This window comes from Theobroma cacao, chromosome 2 (assembly GCF_000208745.1).
Source record: "Theobroma cacao cultivar B97-61/B2 chromosome 2, Criollo_cocoa_genome_V2, whole genome shotgun sequence".
Taxonomy (NCBI): domain Eukaryota; kingdom Viridiplantae; phylum Streptophyta; class Magnoliopsida; order Malvales; family Malvaceae; genus Theobroma; species Theobroma cacao.
Window position 1 is genome coordinate 7,032,586 of NC_030851.1, and position 25,718 is coordinate 7,058,303.

At 34.6% G+C, this 25,718-nt stretch overlaps 4 protein-coding genes across 4 annotated transcripts; all 4 read left to right on the top strand.

The window, feature by feature from the left end:
- On the top strand, positions 5,794-7,164 carry LOC18608277. The gene is made up of 4 exons (XM_018114868.1): positions 5,794-5,971; positions 6,251-6,360; positions 6,447-7,076; positions 7,135-7,164. The coding sequence occupies exons 1-4, from the start codon at positions 5,794-5,796 to the stop codon at positions 7,162-7,164; spliced, it is 948 nt and encodes a 315-aa protein (XP_017970357.1).
- Positions 7,185-8,875, top strand: LOC108660742. The gene is made up of 2 exons (XM_018115069.1): positions 7,185-7,607; positions 8,230-8,875. The coding sequence occupies exons 1-2, from the start codon at positions 7,203-7,205 to the stop codon at positions 8,593-8,595; spliced, it is 771 nt and encodes a 256-aa protein (XP_017970558.1). The 5' UTR covers positions 7,185-7,202; the 3' UTR covers positions 8,596-8,875.
- On the top strand, positions 12,321-16,541 carry LOC18608279 (metacaspase-1). Its single transcript, XM_007042878.2, has 5 exons — positions 12,321-12,910; positions 14,609-14,939; positions 15,044-15,155; positions 15,288-15,476; positions 16,010-16,541. The coding sequence occupies exons 1-5, from the start codon at positions 12,475-12,477 to the stop codon at positions 16,067-16,069; spliced, it is 1,128 nt and encodes a 375-aa protein (XP_007042940.1). The 5' UTR covers positions 12,321-12,474; the 3' UTR covers positions 16,070-16,541.
- On the top strand, positions 20,109-25,373 carry LOC18608281 (metacaspase-1). The gene is made up of 5 exons (XM_007042880.2): positions 20,109-20,687; positions 20,802-21,132; positions 24,261-24,372; positions 24,535-24,717; positions 24,978-25,373. The coding sequence occupies exons 1-5, from the start codon at positions 20,285-20,287 to the stop codon at positions 25,035-25,037; spliced, it is 1,089 nt and encodes a 362-aa protein (XP_007042942.2). The 5' UTR covers positions 20,109-20,284; the 3' UTR covers positions 25,038-25,373.

Here is a 25,718-nt window from a genome sequence, read left to right on the forward strand (position 1 = left end):
TTTTTTTTACTTGAATATATATATATATATATATATATATATATAATTCTTTCAATAAAAAAAATTCATCTCATGCAAGAAAAGTTTCTTATTTCATATTTTAACTTGGAGATATAAAAAAAAAAAAATTCATGCAAGGGGCAACAAATAAGAGAAATTCATTTAAAAAAATAAAAATAAAACAAGAAATTATAAGAGAAAGAAAAATTTACTTACTTAAAAAGATTCGCAAAAGAATCGACTTTGTTCTGAAATTTGAATATAAATGAAAAAAATTGTTCATAGTAACTTAATATTTATAAGCCACATAGAATCAAGGTTTTTTATGAAAAAAATATTAAATATTATTACATAATCAATTAAATATTATAAAAGATATTGACATTAAAAAAAAGATAATCAAATATTACGAAAGTATTAAATATTATTGCATAATCAATCAAATATGACAAAAAATATTGACACTACAAAAAAAAATTTTGGTATTACACCTTACACAAAGCATTACTGTCTAAAGCATTACTAGCTAAGATGTTACTGTCTAAAGCAGCACTGCCCAAGGCATTACTGCTCAAAGTGATACAGCACAATACGTTACAATACAAAAAAAAAATTTATACTTTAAATTAATACAGAAGAAATATTTTTAACAATGAATTCTTATGCAGGGGGCAAAATGTAGATACTTGATTTTGGTTAATACTGTTACTCTAAAGAATTATGTTACAACATAATATTGTACAGAGAACAACTTGAACAAGTGAAGTGCTACTTCACGTAGAATAACTAGAACAAGTGAAGCGTTATTTTACGCAAAACAACTAGAACAAATGAAATACTACTTAAAACAGAACAATTAGAATAAATAAAGCACTACTCCATATAGAACAACTAATACAAGTAGAATAGCTACTTCAAATAGAATAATCACTTCACTTGGGTGACAGTGAAAGTAACTCTGAATAAGTGGCAGAGTTCATGAGTTACTTTCATTTTGGGATGTCCCGGAGAGTTTGGCTTGCTAGCTTAAATATGGAGGTAGTTAAGAGGTCTTTCTTTTAACCTTTTCCTGAAGTACAAGTGTTTCACCTTCTTACCTTGTTCTCGTATACCTATTTATGTACAGCTTATTCTCTTGTACCTATTCTCGTACAGCTTCTTCTCTTATACCTTTTTCTTGTATATCTCTTTTCTATTACCTTTCACTTGAGAATAAATCTTTTTACATTTAATTACAGTAACGGTTACTCACATTTATATTTTTCATAATAATATCATTTATTAGGCGCATTAAAGCTTATTCTTGAGTAACTGTCACTTTTAGCACTATATATAGAGCCTCACAATTCATTTAGAGGGGCTCTTTCTCTCATAACTAACACATTCTCAGCTTGAGAGGTTCTCTCTCTAAATTCTCTCTCTAATTCTTTTCTACTCTTTAGTTCTCTTCTTACTTTATTCTACCTGCCACTCAGTACTTCAGGAACTACTTCAATCTTTCTCTCTGCCGCCTCCGACGCATCCTTTTACTTGTTTGTAACGCTTTCTCTCCCTATCACAAGAACTCCCTTTACAACAGACGATGGATAAAGAGATTCGGCTCGTCTCTTTTTTATTTTTGAACAAGAGAGACCAGTTCATGGATAGATAAGAAACCACCTCATGATATATCACATCATTCAATATAAAAAATGAAAATTTTAACCTCGTTGGCATTTTTGATTGCGGTTCTCTTTTCTCTTTGCTTAAGCACAAACCCGTACGTAAAATCTGAAAACCCGCAAATGAAGCCACTAACCAACTTGGATCTAGGATTCAGTTTTTAATTTGCAGAAAAAACCCCATATCTCTTTATTAAATTCTCAAGCTCCTTTTTTCTTTTTGGTCCTTCTGTCAACCCCTTTTCCAACGATGATGTATGTGATCAAAGTTTTTTTTTTTTTTTTGAAGAGCCAAAACGACAATCAAAAAGTAATTTAGAGGAGCACTAGAATTTGCAGATGGAGTCCCAAATCTTAAGCAGCGATAGTATTTTTTAGTTGTCTAGGCCCATGAGTCACTATGAACGATGTCAAACAAAGTTGTTTGATTGTTGCATGTTTGAAATTCTTATGATGACATTGAAGGAAAGTGATCTTTGCCTTATCAGGGTTATATGGGTTTAGAGGTGCCACATTTTTTTGTAAGTAGCGCCATAGTGTTCTACCGTCTAGCTGAGCTCTTACTGTCATCAGAAGTCTTTTGTCGCTTTTCTATGAGACTTTAAGTGACATAATGGCTGCAGTTATTAATGAAAGTTTCTTTAAGCCTATCAAACAAAGAAAAAAAAAAGGTTGCTGGCTGGAAGCATGGAATTCTGTCAAGGCTATTACTTTATGATCAGATCGAAAATCAAGAAGCACGAGTCACGGGAATCTGTGTTTTGGGTTTTAGTTTTTTAATTTGCACATGAGATGTGAGCAGAGGTAAACACAATGAACAATAATATTACTAAAGCTACTATCAACCAAAAAATAGTTTTAGCAATTTTTTTGAGACTTCTAGAATTTTCCATTCTTATTTTTTCTAACTACCGGCAGGATTTGAAGAGGATATAAGTTAAAAAGAAGTCTTAAGAAGTAAATAGAGTTATAGAGAAAAAGAAAACAGATGATTATATGTCTGACAATCCAATGTACTTTAACAAGGTAACTACCTTGAACAGCCTAAGCTTAGAATTGCTTGATGACATGGTGTATTTAGAGCCATAGATTTCAACTCTAGCAAGATGGTGTCTCATCCCTAGTCGACTGGAATCTCCAGTTAAATTTTCAACCGGCAGTTCTTGTTATCTAATCAGTGCCTTTGTGCAAACTTCACAAAGGGATGATAGCAACCGGTAAAGCACATCAATATACTATTCAAGTACTCAAGTTAGCAAGTGACACACATGATAAACCAGTGATTCTGGTGAATTACTGTGGTTCAAGGTGGCAGCGCACCAGTGGAGTCAAGGTGGCAAGTCAATCTTCAGACTCCAGAAGCGCTGATTGGCAAACACAAAAGAACTAATATTATTGGTAGGATCCCAATTCAATTCTATAGATAACCCAAAATTGAAAGAGATATATTAGTTAGCTTTATTCGTGTGAAGATGAATTCACACTCTATTATTCTTCTTGCCATAAAAATAATGTCTTCGCATGAATATTATATGATTATTAATTTTGATCTCATTGTAGCAATACATTAACAAAAACAAATGATAAAATGGATTTTTCCGCAGGGGAGGGTGAAGTGATGTTGATACTTGATGGATTTAATAGTCCAGCCGAAACCAGGACAATATGAACAGTTGCATAACTTAAAGGGTACTTTAACTTACTTGTTCACATCAGGATGATAATTCCTGGCAAGCTTTCGATAGGCTGAACATGGAAAGGGTATAATCAGTAAAAATAAATCAAAAGAAAATATATTTATAATTCTAAGTTACATTATTATAATGGGTGAAGGAACTATTACAAAAGGGATTCTCCCAGATACTTGGTATGTATGGCTCACTTAGCAATAGGAACATAATAGGGATTGAACTCGCAATCAATGACTCTTGGAAACCATCAAATTAGAGCCCAAGGAGAGGTAAAGTAAAGGAAAAAGAGAGATTTAACTGGATCCATTGATCTATAAGCTTTCAATGAGTATGATGACAGTAAAGTATGCAAGGTGAAGGGAAAGACAACTCCTCCCACTGCAGAATGCATAGAATATTTGTCCATAGAGTTACTATGAAAGGATAGTGACTATTCAAGACAAGCTGTCTTCAAGGCCAGGAATGGTAGATAAATATTCAACTCTACCGTATGATGATGTATGGTCAAGACTAGAGCTCAGTTAAATAATGAATGTGAGATTGTTCCACAAAGACTCTAGTGGAGCAGGAAGAAAAATTAGGGGAAGATGGTGATACACAGACCTCAAGGCCAGTCACAAAAAGAAAAGGCCATCATATGTGCCATGCAAAGTGAAAAATAGACACATAAGGTACAAAAATAACAGACAACAATGATCAGGGTACTGTATTCACCGCTTTTTATGTCTGATTTGCTGGCACTTTTAGACACCCCAAGGATGGAATAATAATCCTGCAAGAACATATTTTGAATGAAATAGATATGCATGCAGTTTGGAAACAAAATACCAGAAATCAGGGGAAAAAAGAACCACCAGGAAGAAAGACAACAGAACGTCAGTTGTTACCATAACAATAACTGTACTGAAAAAGGAAAATTGGATGAACACTCACCTGAGTAGCTTTGACAATCAGACGCCTTGCCAAGTGGTGACATGGCCTTTTAGATGACGGTGAATGGAATAAAGTATGGGTCAAATTTTGAGAAAAAATGCTTGAACTTGAAAATGATAATGCTCTTATCTCAGTTAACACAGTGCATAATAGAACAGAACACAATAAAATGATGATCTAAGGGAAAAATCAGCATTGATTTTTTGCAGATAAGAACACATCATCTGGAAGACAAAAGTTGCAGCTACTAAAAAAAGGAATTAAAAATTTTACTGCTAAGGGAAAGACATTTATTAAAAGATGTTTTAGTACATTTAGGAACGTAGTACCAAAAAACCTTAAATATTTTCCTTTTAAAATGATGCTACTACTTTCTATCCAAAAAACTAAAACATGATCAATATACACGAAGCCGATTCTTAAACCTTTATGGAGAGAATCTCACCGTCCTTGAGGTATCCGCAATTTGTTTGTATTAGAGCTTGACATAAATTGACGTCGGAATCCTGACCAAGTCACCGTGGTGTTCGCCATACAAAACTCTGTATCAAGGAATCAAGACTTATCAAATAGTTTATATTTTGCAGTTTTGCCAACACCACACAAAGAATGTCGCCTTCGCATGTGCAGTTGGCATACAGTACACCGGAGATAAGAGAAAACAAACAGTGAAAGGAAAATGATCAGGACAATCTTGCTAGAAAAGCAATCAAGACACCCAAAATCTTAAATCTTTTAGACATGTAGAGAGCATTGTAGATTACAGAAACAAAAAGATGTAAAGAAGATGGGTTATTTCTGATGGACTAACCCGAAACTGCCAAATATAGCCCTTCTTCTCAGTTTTCGGGTTTGGGTTCCGCTGTTGGTATTGAATTATGCACTGCGTGCGGTGCGGCGCGGCTCCTGTCCTGGGGCAGCTGTGGGTGTGGAGGGAAAGGTTTGAAAGCAGAGAAACGTTTGCTTAGTTACATGTAAAACGGCTCCGATACCAGCCTGCGGAAGACAGGAGTGTCTTCTAGAAACTGTCCATACCTCTACATTTTGCGGCAGCATAAATTTACATATTATTATATTATTTATTACTTGTAAATTCTATATTAGGCATGTTTTTATAAATCTATAATACTATTTAAAACTAATTTTACTTTAGTGACACTAACACATTGTGGTAAATAATTAAAATTAGAATTTTTGCATACTCATTAGGTGCGCGAGAAATGAAAAAGCAAAAAAAAAAAAGAGTTTTTGGCAACTAACAAGGTAGATTTTTATATGTGCATGTAAAATAATTAAAAAATTGTACCCACTTAGTAACTTAATGGATGTGCAAAAATCCAGTATAAAATGAGATCATTTCACCTACGATTTTTTAGCTACAATCTTACATTTATTTAATTACAAAATATGAGTTATAAGTATGACTATATATACATAATATTTTAATGGACTGTCATAAAGGTTTGGAGGATCCTTATGGGGAGGAATTGAAAAGGAGGACCGAGGGAATGGCGGGAAATGAGGAGGCTTTGTTTGGGTTTATGAGAGATTTGGGTGGGCAGTGGTGTAGTAGGAGAAGGAAGAGGAGGATTGTTAATGCTAGTATTTTAGGAGACTCGTTGCCAGTGGGGTGGAAGCTTTTGTTGGGGTTAAAGAGGAGGGAAGGTCGCGCCTCGGTTTATTTCCGTAGATACCTGAGGTGATTACTTGTTCATTTCTTTGTATGTTCTTTTAGTTTCACTGCGATTGTGAACAAAAATTTTAGTAGTTTTCTTTATTGGTTTTTTTATATTAATTAATCATAGACACTTAAATACTGATTTTTGGCATCTTTATGAGTTATGAAACAGCACTTTCCTGACTAATTAGAGATTCATATCATGCATAAACTTCAATTTCTCTCTTAGGCATTATCTTTCCCTTTTTTTTACAGTCCTGGTGGACGGTAATTTGTATCATGTAAAGAACTTTCTGCGTACTTGCAATCCTACTTTGGTGGACTCCATGATGCACATCTGACGTTGGATAAAGATGGTGACATTGCTCAGCAGGTCCATCAAATGGTTTCTGAAAATGTAAGTGAGGTTTGTCTTAACTTTGGTTGAACCCATGACAGAAACTGGAATACTTAACATTGTTCGATATGGTCATGCAATAGCAGGGAGGTATCGTCCAGAAAGAGGATGATCGAAGGCGGTCTGATGAACATGAGAAGGAAGTCAACTTGCTGGGTATTGATAACCTGGCGGAAGTTCAAATACATGATCTTTTTGAATGCCATAAATGCAATATGACATTTGATGAGAAGGATGCATATTTACAGCACCTTCTGTCATTTCATCAGAGGACTACAAGGAGGTATAGACTTGGTTCTTCTGTTGGGGATGGTGTGATACTTAGAGATGGAAAATTTGAATGTCAATTCTGTCATAAGGTATTTCATGAACATCGTCAGTACAACGGTCATGTTGGGATACATGTCAGGAATTATGTGAGAGGAATTGAAGATTCACCTGGTTTACTGACTCTTCCAAGGAGAACTGAGGTTGCAACTAGGCAAGAGTCGGCCCCAAGGATCTCTAAGATGGATGCTTTAATTGAAATTGAGCAGAATTCTATTCTTGAAACTACTACTACTGTGCCTAGATACGAACTCAATGATGGATTAAGTCCTGATAAATTGAATGCAGCTTCTAATCCAGAAATTCCTGCTTCTACTTCCGATCATGAAATGAATTCTGATTCTCCTTTAAGTGAATCTGGAACAGAGGATGACATGACTTATAGATCTGTGAATAAAGATTTATGTCAACAAAACAGTGAGCCTATGATCCTTAATGAAAAGACAGGGAAGACTGATGAAGCTAGCAATGCTGTGAATATGGATTCTCTTGTGGATGCTACAATTTCTGCATCTATGGATGAGCAAAATGGTAGTATATCTGAAACTTTTGTCCGGAAAGATAGTTTAACCTTTCATGCTGATGAACTCAACAAGTCTTGCAGTAAGCAGCAAAGAAGTTCTGAAAGCAACTTACTTCTTCTCTCCACCGGCCAGGGTCTCTGTGATGTTAAGAATAATGTCAATTTAGTTGGTGCTGGTGCAAGAGAGCATCATAAACCTGAAGAGGTGGATAACAATGAGAATGCTGAGTTAGATATTGGTTTTGGAAACGGTTGTGGGCCAGCTGAAGATGTTGCACCAGAGACTATACATCAAACATCTGAAGAAAGTGTACTTCAGGCCGAAGGGTCTGACTCATCAATGTCCCTATTGCAACCTCTAAATGGTACATTGGCATCAAATGCAATCTCAGATAAGGTATAAAGCCACTGTTCTGTTTTTTGGTTGCTTTATTAGTTACAATGTGGTTTAAACACTTTGTAGAATGTTGTGATACTCACTTAAATCCTTATACATCTCCATTTCTAGATAGTTATCATTTACATTTTTCTTTTGCTGTCCAATTTGACTCAGTCTGGTTGCATAGTTGCCATTGATAAGCTTTCCTCATTAATTCATTACATTGGTTGATCTGGTTCATCAAAAGTTTTAGTTGGTTCCTTATTGCTTTTCTTATGATTAGTTTCTAAATGTTGTTTATAATTTTTTTTAACTAAAAAAAAAGTTATCTCTAGATTGGAAAGAAGATTGTAACTTTTTAGTTTATTTTATATTTTGCCGTAGACACTAAATATGGTTGTGCAATGTGACATAGTTATTGTTTTATTGTTATGACATTGTTTTGCTGTTATGATACAAATTTAAACCATGCATTGATGTTTTTATTTATATGCTAAATCTTTTGCCCATAATAGTATCACACTATTGCAGTTTTAAATGTCATAGCTTTCTTACAGATGTTAGATCTTCTAGGTAAAATGGTTGGCTGAACTTATTTCACCAAAGAAATTAGTTTAATGAACTCCATGTGTATTTGCAGGGAGAAGATGGTTTATGCAGCATTGATCGGAAGCATGACAATGTAACAGGATTTGATGAGCTGAGGTTGGATGAAATAGAGCAGATAAATTTAAGCTTTGGTGGTGTACAAGAATCTCCCTCGTTGCCAGAGGTTCCGGTAGATTTGGCTAATAATCCAGATATAGGAGGTGCTTATGGTTCCTCAGTTCAGTTTGAATCAGAAGCCTTGTTAAATATGGCTGGCAAGCATCAGCTTACAACTGTTTGTGTGTGGTGTGGAACAGAGTTCGACCAGGAGGCTATTGATTCTGAAATACAATCAGATTCGGTTGGTTACATGTGTCCGACCTGCAAGGGCAAATTTCTAGGCAACTCAATGCATTAAACAGTGGTTCAGCCATGCCCTTTGTTTTGTATAGAAGGAAAAATAAAAAAGAAAAAGAAGAAAGAAAAAAACAGTGGTTCGGCTATGAATTATCACCTCTCAGTCAAGCCTTTCATATTTGAGTTTTAGAACAGGAATTACTTGATGTGGGTAACTTCTATTAACTTTTTAATTGCCTATTGCTGAGCCCTTTGTTATGTTTTTCCTAGCTATTGACTTTGTATGGCTTCTGGCTGCTTTGATATATGTATATATCTTCTTAGATATTGGTATGTCTTAATTTGTTATTGTCTCTTATGCAAGATTTGTGCAAGTGGTTAGGTTATGTGAATTAGAGTAAAAAGTTAACTCAAAAATAGAGATAAGGGCATAATAATTACAGTATCTTGTGAAGTAAAATGATAGATAAAGTACAGGAGTAGAATTTGGGGCAGAATAACGAATATGATAAAGTCTTTTTATTCAGTGATCTGTTCAAATAGCTGATATATGATAGGTTACATGAAATCTTCGTAGACATTAGGGGTTCAAGAAAAGTAGCAGTCTGGGGTTTGTTTTTGATTGAAGAAAAAATTTCAGGGCCCGTTTCTCAACTAGGAGTGAAGCAGCCTAGTCGAGGGTCTATTTGGTTTCTGGCGCGGTGGCAGCAGATATAAATGCCTGCAGAAATCTCAGGAAACCAACTATTTTATAAAGAGAACAAATGGACAATTAAGTAGCTATCTTAGCATCTGACAATGCGCCACAATCACCTAAGCAAGTCGTAGATTCATTAAGGCTTTAATGGTATAGTCTTTGTACCATGACTATTTTTCAATTCATAGATTTTGCTGCATACATCACATATGATCTGGTAATTTGATGTGATCAAGTGGCAGCAAAGGTGGTAATTGATGTGTCAAATGCATCTGTTATAATTGAGGATTTTTTGGATATAAATAAAAAATTAAGAGTTGGTTTGGATATGATAAAAGATTAGGAACTTAATCAGAAAAATGACCAAGGTCAGGGGCTTTGTTTGCCATTCATTAATTAAATACTAAAGGATAGCATAATTTTGTTGACACTTGAAATATTCCTTGTACAACTTGGCAGAGCATTGTCGACATACAACTTGGCAGAGCATTATCGACTATCTTAAGAGTAGGCCACTAGAATCCTCGTTAAAACTGAGGGCTCAGCCTAATTATTAGTACTAACAACTGCCAATCATACTCAGCTATGGTGGATATGCTCTTGATCTGTTGTGAAGTTGCATGCATATTACTACTGTATCTGTATTGTATTTGTTTGACATGCTCTTGCTATAACTCAAGAAGTTGGTTTGTCGACTTGCATTTCAGTGAAACCCGAAACACGAAAGAATTTTGGTCTCATGTTCTGGACAATAACCTGGCTTCAACTTTCATCTGTAACATATTTAACCTTTCTAACTAATCTAGACTAGGTTGTCATATATATGTAGTATATTCACGTTCCACCGCTATATAACTGCCCGAACTTCTGTTGCTGTTTCAAAAGAGATAATATATCAATATCCTAACCATTTGATCTGTAAAGTTTCCTGTTTCCTTTCATTTTGTTTTCTGTTATACCAATATTATACCTATATTATGACAATATGATTATTAGTACTACTCTTTGGTGTCGGCAAATGGAAGATGATGTCAATTGCTTACATGAATCAGTGGCACAGTGATATTCGACTTGCCCATCAATTTGTGAACCAGAATTAAACCAAAGGTACCCTCGGATATCTTTGAATATAGAAAAGCTCATTTTGAGTTTGGATAAGATTTTTGAAAACCAAGAGCACTAAAAACATTGTTATTGGTCAAAAAAAAAAAAGAAATGAAAAGAAGAAAGCTATGAAATGAAATGAATTGTAAGCATTTGACCGCATCGAATTCATGATGGAAACTCCTCTAGTGGGAAAAGCATACTATCGCACGAGATAAAGGCGTTCTCATACTGAGAGAACCTTAAATTAACGAAACCCCTTTTTTGATTTTTGGGTAAAAAGAAGCACCACTTTACTACAAGAAAAGCAATGCGAAAAGAATTTGAAACAGTGACTATTTCAAATTCCTAATGGGGAATCTCATGAATGGATGGATGTCCATTAACAAGACTTAAAATGCATTGTACTTAGCTCAGGGAAGTTCAAACTTATGAATGCTGATGTGTCATTATAAAGAAAAAATCATAGCATGACCCTCCATACGACCTAGGGGTCTGCTTCGTGTTATAGATATTAGTAAGACAAAATAAAGAGAGAGAACAAATGGAAAAAAAATACAATTATATAAATCATTAAAATATTATCTTATAGGTAAGGGTTTAGGATTAATTTAACCAATGGGTACGTGATCACTAAATTATAAATTAAAATTAGATAAACATATGTAATAAGTAGAATCAGAGAAAGCAGGAGTAAAGCAGAAGCCTTAATCTCATCTCTGTAAAAATAAAATTATATATAAATTGAAATATGGGATATTTTGCAACCACCCCCATGTGTGTATTTTTCAGTAAGGTACCCTGTCACTGTATGCTTCATCTCTAAGACGAAGCAAGAATCAGACAAAGCAGGAGTAAAGCAGAAGCGTTAATCTCATCTCTGTCGTAGCCGCAGAGTTTGAAAGGAAAACGCATCTGATTCTTGCTCTTTATTCTTCAGTAGAATAAAGAAATGAATCAGTGGCCGAAAGGTTAAATAAATAAATCAATCACTAAAGTTTCTATTGGATGATCACAAAAGCTATGGCTTCACCTTGGTTTAGATTTTGAATTCCTTAAGGTTGTATATATGCTTCAGGAGCCTGCTCTAATTAATTTGTATAATCTCTTGATTGAATTAACGAATTTTCTTTTTACTGTTTTACGAATGTTATTCATTCAATCCACCTTGGTCTGTCTTAATTCGTCCAAATGTTTGGACATCATTTGTTAATCGAACGTTAAAAGTTGAGCAACTTGGGCTTAATTCAGGAGGATTGGAATAAATCACCTAAAGTTATCCTTGTCTTTCAAAAACAAAAAAGGAAAAAGAAAGAGAGAAAGTCTCTAAATATCAAACTTAAGTCAATCCCTTAGAAAATGTCATGAGTGTATGATGAGTAGAATGATTAGCTAAAAGTCTTGATATCATTTAAGCCAATCTTATTAATTATATCATGGGTATATAAAGTAGAATGACTAGCTTTTTAATTAGTTTGGAGGCCAACCCATAATTCTAAAGGAAAAAATATTGTAGAAAACTAACAGACTAAATAATTAAGCAGGGAAAGTGATCAATATTTGAACATGAAATCTCCGGCTGTTATCTCAACTATATTTGATACCTAAGGAATTTAATTTGGTAATTTCATTTACCATCAAGCTTCTAATAAATTTACTCCCAGCGGACATAATTTTCTCTTTTAGTGTCGCATGATCCTATGCCTTATAATAAAGATAAATTGGACTCACACATCTGAACAGTGAGAATTAATGTATTAAACTAAGACAAACAAAAATAGCAAAGGGTCGGGGTCAAACCATCTTAATGGCTTGGGCATCAGCACATAAAATAGTTTGAACTCAACCAATAGAATGAAGAATCATAAGAGATTATGATTAGATTACATATCTAAATTTTGAATTCTAAAGTTGTAAATATAATATTTTTATATATATCCGCGCATAATAATAAGATAAAGTTAGAAGCAAGGAATGACGTAGTAGTGGCCCTTGGCCTTGTCTGGACCTTTTCTCTCTGTTTTGTTATGTTCCATTTAGACTTCAAATAATAAGTTTCCTCCCAATCAGGCAGCGAACTTTTGCTCAGGCAGCGCACTTTTGCTCAGCCTCCAGGCTCGTAAATGCTGCAGAGGCGAGATGGAAATTAAAATCGTATGTCAGCGTTGCAGGCAAAAGTTTGCAGCGACAACCAATGCTGAGACAGTTGTTTGCCCACATTGCCGTAAGGTCAATCCAAATCGAACGTTACAGAAACGATCATCTACCGGAGAACATGGCAGGGTAAGTGCCCTGTTGGTAGGTAACTGTATAAGGGAAACGCTGAAGAAAATACTGCGGGGCAGCACCCCAAAACCTGCTGCTGCTTTAGGGTCATCGTCCTCAACCATTTCCTCTAAGCTTTGTGCTTTGGACTACACTGGCCCACGGGCAAATAAACGTGCACTTCTTTGCGGTGTGAGTTATAAGAAGTGGAAGTATAAGCTCAAGGGGACCATAAACGATGTGTCAAATATGAAAGATTTGTTGACTCAATACTATGAATACCGGGAGGAAAACATTCTAGTGCTCACAGGTATTTATCATCAGCCTTACTGGTGTTGTGTTTTAGTAGATGTAGGATAAGTATGAAACAGAGCAAGTGAAGATAGTTTTTGTTATAACAGTAGGCTACATATGTCTGATATGCTTTGTTATAACAGTAGGCTACATATGTCTGATATGCATTGACCTAGATTATATGCATAGCAAAACTTAACAAGTAAGCCTTGAACAGTAGCTAAGCATAAGAATACATACTAATCATCACATAAGTCATTCCCTAGATGCATACCTACCATAATTTGACTGAAGGCTAGCTGTTTGAATGCAAAATGGTCACTTATGATCTTAAGGTTAATAGCATGAACTGATGTAGTTTTCAATGCAAGTCCTATTTCAACATCAGGCTTTAGCTAGCTTGTGTACTTTAAGTTGCATTAATGGTCAAAGATAAAGCTTCCTTTTAACAAATTTTGTTGTACAGCTGAATGACTTTTCCCTTCTAACATTTAGAAAATGGATTGGTATTTGAGCTCACCCAATGAAAAAGCATTCATTTTATAGAAGATGAAAAAAACCTTTATAATTCCTTATTGTATCTAAGATTGAAGTATATGTAATTATCCAACGGTTGATGTAATTCTATATGTCCACACCATTAGCTGCGAAGACTCATATTAGAGTAAATTTGGGATAGGGAATATAGAATATCTTAGAAAATATGACAAATATATCTTAAATTATATCTTTTACGAAATATATGGATATCAAATAATTTAGTACTATGCAAACATTTGATTCACTAATAGGTACTTATATTCTCATGTTTTAAAAACTAAATTCGTATTTCTTTATTATGTAAATTTCAAACTCCACCTATTAGGACGTCAGTAATTTATTTTTTTGCTCAAGTTTGACAAAAAATGTTTAATGTTTTGAACATTTATTATAATAAGATCAATATATATATACACACACATTTGTATGCATCTATGTATGTTACAAGGCATTAATTAAATTTTTGGGGCTTGTAATGGATTAATACTCTTTGAGGTCTTTAACCCAATTCACACCAGTACTTTCTCAAATTTTTTGTAACTTCAAAGTGAAATGATTAAAAATATATTAGAATTCGAATCATATTTACTTTATAATGGTAAAAAAGAATGAAGCTGCATGAGTGTCATTGTCTCATGCCATGTATATATATTTAACTGTTAGTATATATTGATGTACGTTTGATATAATTTATAGAAATGAAATAGGGTGAGAATGAAATATGATTTTGTTTGACCCATAGAATAAAATAGTGATAGAAATTTGAATAGCTATTTTGTTAGTTTGGTTTCTAGCATGTAATACACACAAAAACACACACACACACACACATATATATATATATATATATATATATATATAAACTAGCAATAATATTAAAATCTTGTTGAACTATGATGTTGGTTTGAGGGCATGGACCAACTCGGAGTTGCTTATTTTCATTCGAAATACATCCAGGGAATGAAACTTAAGTATTCAACTTATTCAAAGGGTGAAAAGATTGTCATTCTAGTGAACAAAGAGCTTGTCCTGTCACTTATTGAAATGTTATAAGCAATTTCTCATACTATCAACGAAAGCCGAATTGATCCCGTTAACTTTTTAAAAGCAATCGATAAGTCATTACTTAATTTGAATAATTAACAGTGCTCTATATCTATTCACCAAACTGCAGAGGAACAGACAGACCCCCGACTTATACCAACAAAGGCAAACATCGAGCATTGCTTGAAATGGCTGGTGGATGACTGCCGGTCAGGAGATTCGCTGGTGTTCTACTACTCGGGACATGGCTTACGCCAACCCGATTTCGATAATGATGAGCGTGATGGGTTCGACGAAACCATCTGCCCGGTGGATTTTCTGAGAGAAGGCATGATCCTCGATAATGACATCTATGCCATCATTGTTAAGCCGTTGACAGAGGGTGTCACGCTTCATGCCATTGTTGATGCTTGCCATAGTGGAACTATTCTTGATCTAGAGCACGTCTATAATAAAGAAAAGTGAGTTTCCACATACTTATAAATGTCCTAAAACTGATTGCTGCCATGCTAGTAATTGTACATAATCAGATTGGAGATTCTTTGCTCCGGGGGGTTAATGGCAGGGAAAAGTGGGAAGATAACAGTCCTCCATCAGGTGTGAGAAAACAGACAAGTGGTGGAAAAGCATATTGTATCAGCGCTTGCGAAGATGACCAGGTTGCCGCTGACACATCTGTGAGAGATTCCTAATTCCTTTTATTATGATTCTTTCTTTCTATTTGATTTTAGACTACAATTTCTAAAAATAATTTGTTTTTTTTTTAAAGCAAACAATTCCTGGTAATAGTTCATCAACTATTTGTGCAGGCTTTTAGTTCCAAGTCAATGAATGGTGCAATGACATTCATTTTAGTACGAGTTGTCAGAGAAAAATCAAGGATAACATACGGTGAATTACTTAACGAGATGCATGAGCGAATTAAGGAAGCTAACAAACAAGGATGCCTGGGTGATTCAAGAATATTGAGTAGAATATTTGGCCCCAATCTCACACAGGTAATCTCTCCCTTTAAATAATTTACCTCAAGCACTCTAGACAATAAATACAAAGGTTTACATTTGAGAATTTAACTCAATGATAAGTGCAAATATCGATTTGTATGTTATAAAAATTGATATTTCTTAAATCCCCAGATAAAAGAAAAACATTCATATGCGTGTATTCAAATATTGCTAAAAAAATTAATGAAATTATTATATATAGGATTATTAATTTATTATACTACATATATATATATATATATTTATGTATGCATAATTATAGTTATTTCATTCCTATACAAGAGAGAACATTATGATTATTTGAATCTAAATAATATCCTTATCCTCCTACCACACTTTACTTTTACCTGAAGTATTGCTATATCATAGTTAATTAAAAAATTTATCCTAACCTTAAGTATTGCTATATTATAGAGCAAAATTATACACATAAAAAGTTACAAAAAGTTGTACTCTTTTTTCTTATTCATGTAAAAGTTTCTTAACATATATTACTGTGGCACTGGTTTTTTTCTGAATGTATACAGAAGCCTCTACTTTCAGCTTCTGAAGAGTTTGACATTTACCAGAGGCCATTTAAACTATAACTGTACGTAGTGGATCCTATTAAAGCAACGGGAAGTGTAACGGATTTTTCCTGGAGCGGTTTGAGAGCAGAAGCTTTCTATTCATTGCTGATCTTCAAGAAGTACTCTGATCATCAACTCATGGTTGAAGGAAACCTTTGCTCAAAGTACACTCCTATCGGTTCCCTTGGCACGAAAACTGAAATAAAATATCTGATGACGAGTGTTTTTATTGTTCAAAGAATAGTTACCAGGAAATAAACAGTTTAGAAGATACCTATTCATCATCAATAAAAGAGATGAAATACGAGAGGAAAATGAAAAGAAATACTGAAGAGGACCGCTGCTATACCAAATGGTTTTCATTTGTCTTTGTTTGGCTGGTGCCAAGATCTTGCCTTGTACAGTTTAGATGTAAGAAAAAATTCAAAAGGGCTAATTATGTTTTGTGTCTAACGCTTGACAATTTGTAACATTTGAGTAAAATTGTCTATGATACCTGTAAAAATGTCCGTGTGAAGTGTAGGATTTGTGATAAAAGAAGTTCATTTTGTCAACCAACCTGCTCTTACTCTGTATCTCTCCAATATGACAACAATCACGATTTTCTCATCATAATTGTCCTTGAAAAAGAAAAAAGAAAACCCCGTAAAATCTTCCATAAATTCTATTCTGGTAATTTGGAGTAGGATTTCTCTACTCCAAATCCCATTTCTCTATTAATCATGCAGACTTATGACTCTGGACATGTTACTCAACCATTCAAAAAACTACTCCCAGGAGGGGGAAGGAGTGGGGGAGGGCTAGGTGGAAGTAGTTGGGATAATCTCATGATGCCCTTTGATGGAGTTGGGTTGGCTGCCTTGAGGAAGGCAGGGATGTGAGGATTTGATTAAAGAGGGGGACGGGTTGGTTTGTAGGTGTGAGTTGATGGAATTAGAGTGATGATCTGAAAGATCTGATGTTGGTGCTCACTTAGCTTTTGTATTTTCGATGTTTCCATAGTGGGTGATGGATGCCATGGAAGTCTCTGGTCAATCAGGCGAGAGACTTGAAATGGCATCCTCATATGGGGAAGAAATAAAAACACTTTTCATAAAAAAAAAGGAGTGATGATCCAAAAGATCTGATGGTGTGTGGCTGGCCTTGGTTATTTCATTTCAGGTGCGACAGCTCTGTCATTTTCTGTGTGATCTATGCTTACCACGAGGGACTAAGGGTTCAAAAAGTGAATGGGGTTGATCTGAAGGATGGTGGGACTTAAACCCGAATCAAGAGACTGGTTTGATTGATGCTGCCAGGCAGGTTCCCAGTTATGAAACCTGCACTAGGCCTCCTTTTTGAGTTCAGGCTGTTAGTCTTTTGGTTCTGGCGTATTTTTTGTTCACGGGGGCTCGGTTTCTCACGTAATTGATGTGTAAGTGGCGGGGTTGGTTTTGAAGTGTATGGGGACGATGGGTGTGTTGCTCTTCAAGGTTTGGTGGGTAGGCATTTCTGATACCATAGAGCTTGAAGATTTTTTGAAGAAAGCCTACAATCCCCATGTGCGCGGACCAGAACCGACTGGACTGTGTGGGCTATGTGCGTAATGTTAGTTTTTTGTCTGCGTATTAGTCTTGACAAGCATGAGGAGTGCAGGGGTAGTTGGTGGACCAAGCAGAGAGGACTGTCGAAAGAGTGAGGTTGACTCCATGATGTGGTTATGTTTTTGCGTTGGTTGTATTTGCTGAGAGGAACTGGGTCTGTTATTGTTTACCTGCCCAGTTTTTTGCTTAGGGGTAGGTCGCTGCGATTTTTTGTTTGATGCAGAATTGGTTGAGTTTGACGAAAGCGGCCAATACCTTTCTGAGCGGGGAATAGCTTTTGTAATTGTACAGATCCTTTTTCGCCCAAACCAGATGTTATGCCATAAGAAATAGTCTTGGGCCAAATAAAAAAAACAAAGGCAGGTGTGCTTAGATCACGGGATTTGCTGAATGTATTCCCTTGTCACTTCCTATATGCCGAGTTCTTCGTTCTCTGGTGTAACTGCTGCTGGAAGTTGCATTAGTGGAACAGTTGCTGTGTATTCTTTTCTGATCATGTTTTTGGGTTTGAGCCAATTGTGTGACTGCTTCAATTGTGAATATTGCCAGTGTCCCGTGTGTGGTCTTCAACGGGTGGCGAAATACATGCAGCTTTTTCTTGTGGGTATATATATGTGATCATTTTGTGTTGTAATTGAGACTGTTAGGCTGCAATTAGTGTGGTTGTGCAGATTTCTAGCAATGTTGCGTAAAATTAAGCAAGTGGGGGCTGGCTAGTCGTACCTTTAGAATGTGCTGTATGGAACCTGTACATATTGGTCTGGTATGGTCCAATTTTGATGGTTTTAATTAGGTCGATATGCCCTGTTGGGTGTTAGGCATAAAGGCTTGAAATCCTCCTTTAATTTGTTCCTTGAACAATCAACGTATAATAACAATCAACGTTAACCTTTAAAAGAAAAAGCTGTAAAAGATTAGCAACTATACCAAAATTATGCTTACTTGCTTAGTATATACAAAAGAGAGAGCAGAAGTTGACGTGAGAGAAAATTTTAATTTAATATTATTTATATTGTCTATGGTTAAAGAATATGTATCCTAATTATTACCAATGTATATTATATATGGATGAATGTGTTCTCCAGTTTAATTACTTGTGTTAACCTACACTATAGGTCAAGATTGACAAGCGATTCCCTTTGGATGAGGTGCACTATGGATCAGACAAAAACTCAACAGCAAATAGAAGATGATAGGGTCGAGGTCAAGATCGACAAGCGATTCCCTTTGGATGAGGTGCACTACGGATCAGACAAAAACTCAACAGCAAATTGAAGACGACAGGGTCGAGGCTAATGGGAATTTTGGGGGGATTTTGTTTACAAAATATTAATGGGAATTACATTTAAATTTATAAGTTTCATAAAGGAATGGTGCAAAATGAACGCAAAAGTTATATGAATTGATCTGTATATATGCACTAGCTAGCTAGATGCATGGCATATTGGCATTTGGTTCTGTCTAGTACAGGAGGTGGTATTACAATCCTAAAAGAAGTATATTAGGCCAAAGGAAAAGAAGAAAATGTCAAAGCATTTCAATGGACAGGTGACAAATCACACATTTTAAATGGATTTCCACTACAAAAGGGAATATATTTCTCTAGAGAAATCTTCATGTTTTCTTTGCATATATATATGTGTCTGTGAAGCATATGTACTTGTACTTGTTAAAGCTTCTCTCCACTATAGTCGCTTAAAAGAATGTTTGGTTTAATTTAGCTGCAAAAACTCGTCAAACGTCTAGAAAAGCAAAAGTAAACAAAAAGAGTTCAGTTTAGTTGATATTTTGCTGTTTTATTTTTTCTTAAATTTCTAAACAAAAAGTAAATGTTATGTTTGATTGCACATAAGTCAAAATTATTTTTTAAAAAATACAAATTAAGATTTTCATCTTACTTTTACATATAAAAAAATAAAATTTATTTATTTTTAATAAATGATTATAATTTTTTGAAGAAGCAATTAATGATTATAGTTGATTATTTTTATTTCTTTTTTAAATACATGTGATATTTTTATTATTATTTTTATATAAAAAAAGAGTATCACAGCTTGAACTTAGTTATTCTTACCCGTCTATCTTTTATCACTTGAGTTAAATCCTCAACCCAGTGCCAAAAGGCTAAATTCACTGTATAGTTTTTCTGTGATTAATACAAATATTTTGTTGGTTGAGAAAAAAAATTTACTAGAACTGTTGTTGTGGGATTGGGACAGATTTAAATAAAAATAAAATAAAATACTTAAAAGAAATTTAAAACCATAACATATTATATATAAAAGCGAGCTAGATTCCAATAGCATGTTGCATATAGGATAGCATAAATCTTAGAACACTTTTTGATGAGCACATCATGACACTTTCAATAATCAACTCTTTGTATTTTCAGATCATTTTTTTTTAAAGGAGAAACACTTTGCACTTTACAGATTGTGCTCTTCAATTACTTGATTTATATATTTATTAATTAATCTCATTGTTAATTTGATGCTTATAAAAGCCAAAGAACAGTCACCCACATCTATGAATAATCCTAGGGCTAACCGTGTAGAAATATATTGGTTACCTTTGGTTCTTAACCGTAATCAAGATATTCAAACTAACCCTCTCTTTTTCGGTGCCAAAACCTTACAGGGCATCGGCAACAATGGAAGCTGGACGAAATACAACGTGCCATCGGTGCAACAAAAGATCATTAGTGAAGGGAAGAAACAAAAGTCTAGGAATTGATTGTCCGTCGTGCAGCAACTTTTTTCCAATTCCGAACGAGGAGCTGCAGACAAGCCAGCTCCAAGGATTTCGCAGCCGAATGAGACGTCTTGCCAGTCATTTGAAAAGTAAGATTCATCAAGGAGCCGTAGCTGCTTCCTTAAATCATGAGCCCTCTGGTCCTAACCCGACAAGATCCAGCAAGCGTGCAGTGCTTTGTGGAATCACTTACAATAAATTGAAGTACAAGCTTAAAGGAACTATTAACGACGTGAAAAACATGAGAGAATTGTTGATTACTAGATTTGGTTACCGCAGAGAGTGCATTCGTGTTCTTACCGGTATGCTATTATTGCTAGCTACTTATTTAATTACTAGTGTAAGTCTTCATATATGAATTAATATTGGCATTAATATTAACTTTTCCCATTTCGTTGCCATGATTCTAACTGCAGAAGAGGAGACAGACCAACGCTACATCCCAACAAGGCAAAACATCGAGGATTCCTTGAGATGGCTGGTGACTGACTGCCGGTCAGGAGATTCACTGGTGTTCTTCTACTCTGGACATGGCTTACGACAACCTGATTTCAACAACGATGAGGAAGATGGGTTCGACGAAACCATCTGTCCAGTTGATTTTCCGAAAGCGGGCATGATCCTCGATAGTGATCTCAATTCCCTCATCGTTCGGCCGCTCAAGCCTGGTGTCACGCTTCACGCCATTGTTGATGCTTGTCATAGTGGAACGATTTTAGATCTTCCAAATGTTTACTTCAGTCTAGAGTAAGCTTCTCTATTTTTTTCTGCTACAATTTTCAATTAGAAACGTAATCAGCGTCCAAATCAATGCACAGATAAATCATATAATAAAAATATTTAACATGGTTAGACATCCATTGTTTACGTTCACGAATGAGAGATAAAAAATTCACTATGAATGTAAAGATTACAAAAAGATACATAATATTAAAAGATTACAAAAAATACAAAATACTAAAAAACAACTGGTAAATCTGAATCTCGAAACAAATTTAAGTTTTATACTCACTAGTGTTTAACCCCATGAAATATTCTCTATCCTATGTAATCTTATGTTTTCCCACACTACAAAAAAATTAAGTTTTAATCATACTTGTTTAGATGATATATTTTTTTGTATATTAAAATTTTCAAAAGTGCAACTATTTAAAATTTTAACTTCACTTTTTTCACATTTAGTAACAATATAAAAAAGTGTAACCTTTATTATTGTATGTAATTCTTATCATTACATTTTATTCATAATGCATTTAAAATTTTATATAGTGAAGTTAAATTTATAAAAATATTCTAAAAAACATAAAAAAAAGTGTTATTAAAAATATTTTTAGTAGCACATTTTAAAAGTGTGCTGTTTTAAGTTAAATTTGTTGTAATGTTACATTTTTTCATACATCTTTATAACTCTATGAAATTCACACAAAAAAACTAATCTCTTACATAGAGATTACATCTTTCTCTCTCATAAGTTCAAAAAGCTAGGACTTAGAACATATTTATAGAGCAATACTGCTTTGACACTAAGAATTTCTATCCATTAAATATATTAATCCTTTAAATAAATTCAATTACCAAGTAATTCTCAATTAATAGAATTCCACGTAAATCCAAATTGATTTTCAATTAAAATTTGAGTCAAATATCTAATAAATCTCAACCTTGACACAAATTGTATCATTTGACGAAATCTGGACTACACATAAAGGAATCAATCCTGACTTCACCTAATTCACACGACAAGATCAATACCCATTTGTAGACACCAAGACAACTTACCCTTGTTGGCTTCATAGAGGATCCTCATCAAACTTCTCTCAACAGGATTTGGCTTTCATTTGAGTCTGCAACAGAGACCCTTTTTTTTTAAAAAAAAAAAAGCTTGGTGGTGTATATTAATTCCAACAAGGTACAAAATGGTGGTGTGAGTCTCTAGCCTACAAGAAAGGAAAGAGACTTGTTGCTGAAAAGAACTCCCTCGATTAGACTGCCAAAAACACAACCAGAGTCCATGTATCTCAGCTGCAAAATCTATAACACATAGCACTCTAAACTTTTCAAGCCAATTCCCTGTGTCTGTCACATCACCTGCAGCCCGTGGTCATCAGTGTATCACACATACTCTAGACCATGACAACCTACAGACAACCCGTGGCGAATACCAGCTTCCCTAACCCGTCGGTACAAGCTCCAACCCTTCTATATTTACAGGGGTTCACTACCTCTTGCTGTGGGATTCACTGCTTTCCAATCGTGGCCATCCCCTGTTTAGATTGAACCTGCCTTACCCTGCCAAACATAATTCAGCACTTCTCTGCACATAAATTTTTTAGACATCAACCTCACCACCAAGTAACGAAGAATTCTCTTCAAACAAACCAAAACTTATCCATCAAATACTTAATCCACTACCATAAGAACGGGTGTGGACATTGAAACAGAATACACATTAATACATCACATGCCTTCAGCAAGAGCTGTACCGCCTACCAGCACCAAAAACTCAGGACTCCTTACTAACAGTTGTAACACCTCAACACCAAAATCTCAATTCCATGATACTTAAAAGTTGTAGCGAATCTCCTTTTACATGTCTCCGATCTCATGATCACAATCTGCCGCAACAAACCTGTCGAATCATCATCTTTGCATCTCTGCTAGTGCATCATGATCACATCATGATAATTCTCAAACCATAGTTCTGATACCACTTATTGAGATTTTTAAGAAGAAATTTATTCAACTTCAAGATCAACATATATATAAATAAATCACACGAGAGATCATATTTAACATGGTTTGGCACCTGTTATCTAAATCGACGTACGAGATAAAAAAGATCCATTATGAATATAGAGATTACAAAGAGTGCAAACACCGAAAAACAAATACTAAACTTGAGTCTCGAAACAAACCTTGTTTCTATACTCACTAGTGTTTAAACTCATGTAATACAATGTTTTCTCACACTTTTTCTCACATCCCTAAAGCTTTATCAAAACCCTTACAGAAAACATATCTCTCACATAGAGATTACATCTTTCTCTCTAATAAGTTTTAAAGGCTACGACTTACTCTACATTTATCAAGCCTTATTATTTGGTCGCCAAGAATTCCTATCAATTAATAACGCTTATTCATGAAGTATATTTACCCTTTAAGTAAACATAGTCACCAAATAATTTGCAACTAATAGAACTTTACCGGAACCCAAACTGATTCTCAATAAGAATTTGAGTCAAATATCTAACATTTTCTTACCTTCTCAAAGTAAAAGAATTTTTGTTTTGTAATACGGTAGTGGTATCTCAAGCTTTATCGGGCCTAACTCCTTCTTGGTCAATCTTAAAGGCATATTCTCTCATAGCAGCTTGGTGCATTTAGGATTTTTTTTCCCGAAATGTTTCCAGGAAGTATCTAATCCCGACTGATAAGGAAAGGGCTACTCTCTTTACCAACTGTACTAACTTGTGTTGGTAAAATAATAGATAATTTTATTACTGTAACAATTTAGTAAGAAAAATGGCTCTTACTAATTTAAATAAAATTCTTTAATAAAATTCTTTAAGTAAAAATTTTGTTCAGTTATCCAATAAAATAATAGTTTGTGAAAATTAATAACTCAAATTAAAGAGCTAAAAATTAGTAAAAAAATAAGGCTATAATTATTTTAATTAAGATTAATCTTAAGTCAGTATATAACACGTGACTTGATTTATTGAAGAATTTTAGGTACTCAAGGAAAACACTCCTACCTAAATTTTATCTTGAAAAGAATATTATTTTTTCCTACTATAAGAAGATGAGATAAATATTCGGTTCTCAACTCAACCACATTTTGATACCCTTCACTTTATTTGATTGAGATCAAACAGGAACAAATGGAAAAATAATGGTCCTCCATCGGGTGCAAACAAACGTACAGATGGCGGATTAGCTATCTCTATCAGTGCTTGTCTTGATAACGAAGCCGCCGTAGATACCTCTGTAAGTAATAATCTACTTAATTATTTGCTTTTATCTTTGTCTATTAACTGCCGCAGTATATTTATAAGACTTCAAAACGTCCAAGTAATTTGATTGCTAATTAGTGCATATTCCTAATAATAATAATAATGGGATGATTTACGTGGCTATTCATGAATGCAGGCCTTTAATGGGAAGATGAATGGTGCTCTGACCTACCTCTTGGCGGAGGTTCTGAAAAAACTTCCGGGCCCAACATATGGGGACCTATTTGATTTAATCCATGAGACCTTTGATAACGTTAATCAAGGATGCCTTGTTAATACAAGAATCTTAAGGAGGCTCTTCGATTACAGATTATCACAGGTCGGTTTCTCTCAAAAAACACTAACAAATTAATTCTTCAAATTTCCCCCTCCAATATCCATCTGGAGTTTTCATCTGGTTTACCTTTTTTTCAATGCATAAACATACAAAACAATTCTCAGGAAGCCTAAATAATGGGAGAATTCAAATTGCCAAAAGTTTCTGATTTAGGATTATTTTCATTATGGCTTAATTAATTAATTGCTTCTTATATTTGAGGAACTGATTTCGTTTCCTTTTTTGTGATATCTCATGGATAGACGCCACTTCTTTCGTCTTCTCATGAGTTTGATGTTTACAAAAAGCATTTGTTCTTGTAAGAGGCCACATACTTGTGGAACTGAAGGGTGCCAATAACAAGCGAGTCTACGCGGTAATAGATACCTGCGATGACATCCAGAGCTGTAAGCATACGTGCAGGAAGTATGTAAGCAAAGCAATAAGGAGTAAATTTGAGTTTTCGCCACCCAATTCAGAGCTATGAAATCTTTAAACAATAAACCTGGAGAAAATAAAAGCTCATTTGTGGGTGGCCATCCAGATGTGTGCCTAATACATTTAATCTGACTTTGGATTTTGTGTAATATCAAATGCATCGAAAATAATGAATGTTGTAAAGTGTTGGGATGAGAAATTCATCGTCTCTGTTTATATAATTGCACTCAGCTAATCTGATAAATCATTTCTTTCTCACTTGGCAAATGAAAAAGGAAAAGTATAATAGAACATGCATCCTAAGCTGGTACTTAAGGTCATAAAGTATATATATCTATCAAATTAAGCCTTGGGAATAGGGACTTTTCCACGGACATATCAATTGCCAAGCATAAAATGCTCTTTACTATGACACATGCGTCTGTGACTGACAAGGAGATCTGCCAACAGAAGAAGAAACTTTATTCTTTACTCGTCACGTGGACGATTCCAAATTGCTTTTGCAATTTCAACGTTCCTTGGATTTTGATTGAAAACTAAATTCATGTATTTGGGGATTGGGAGTG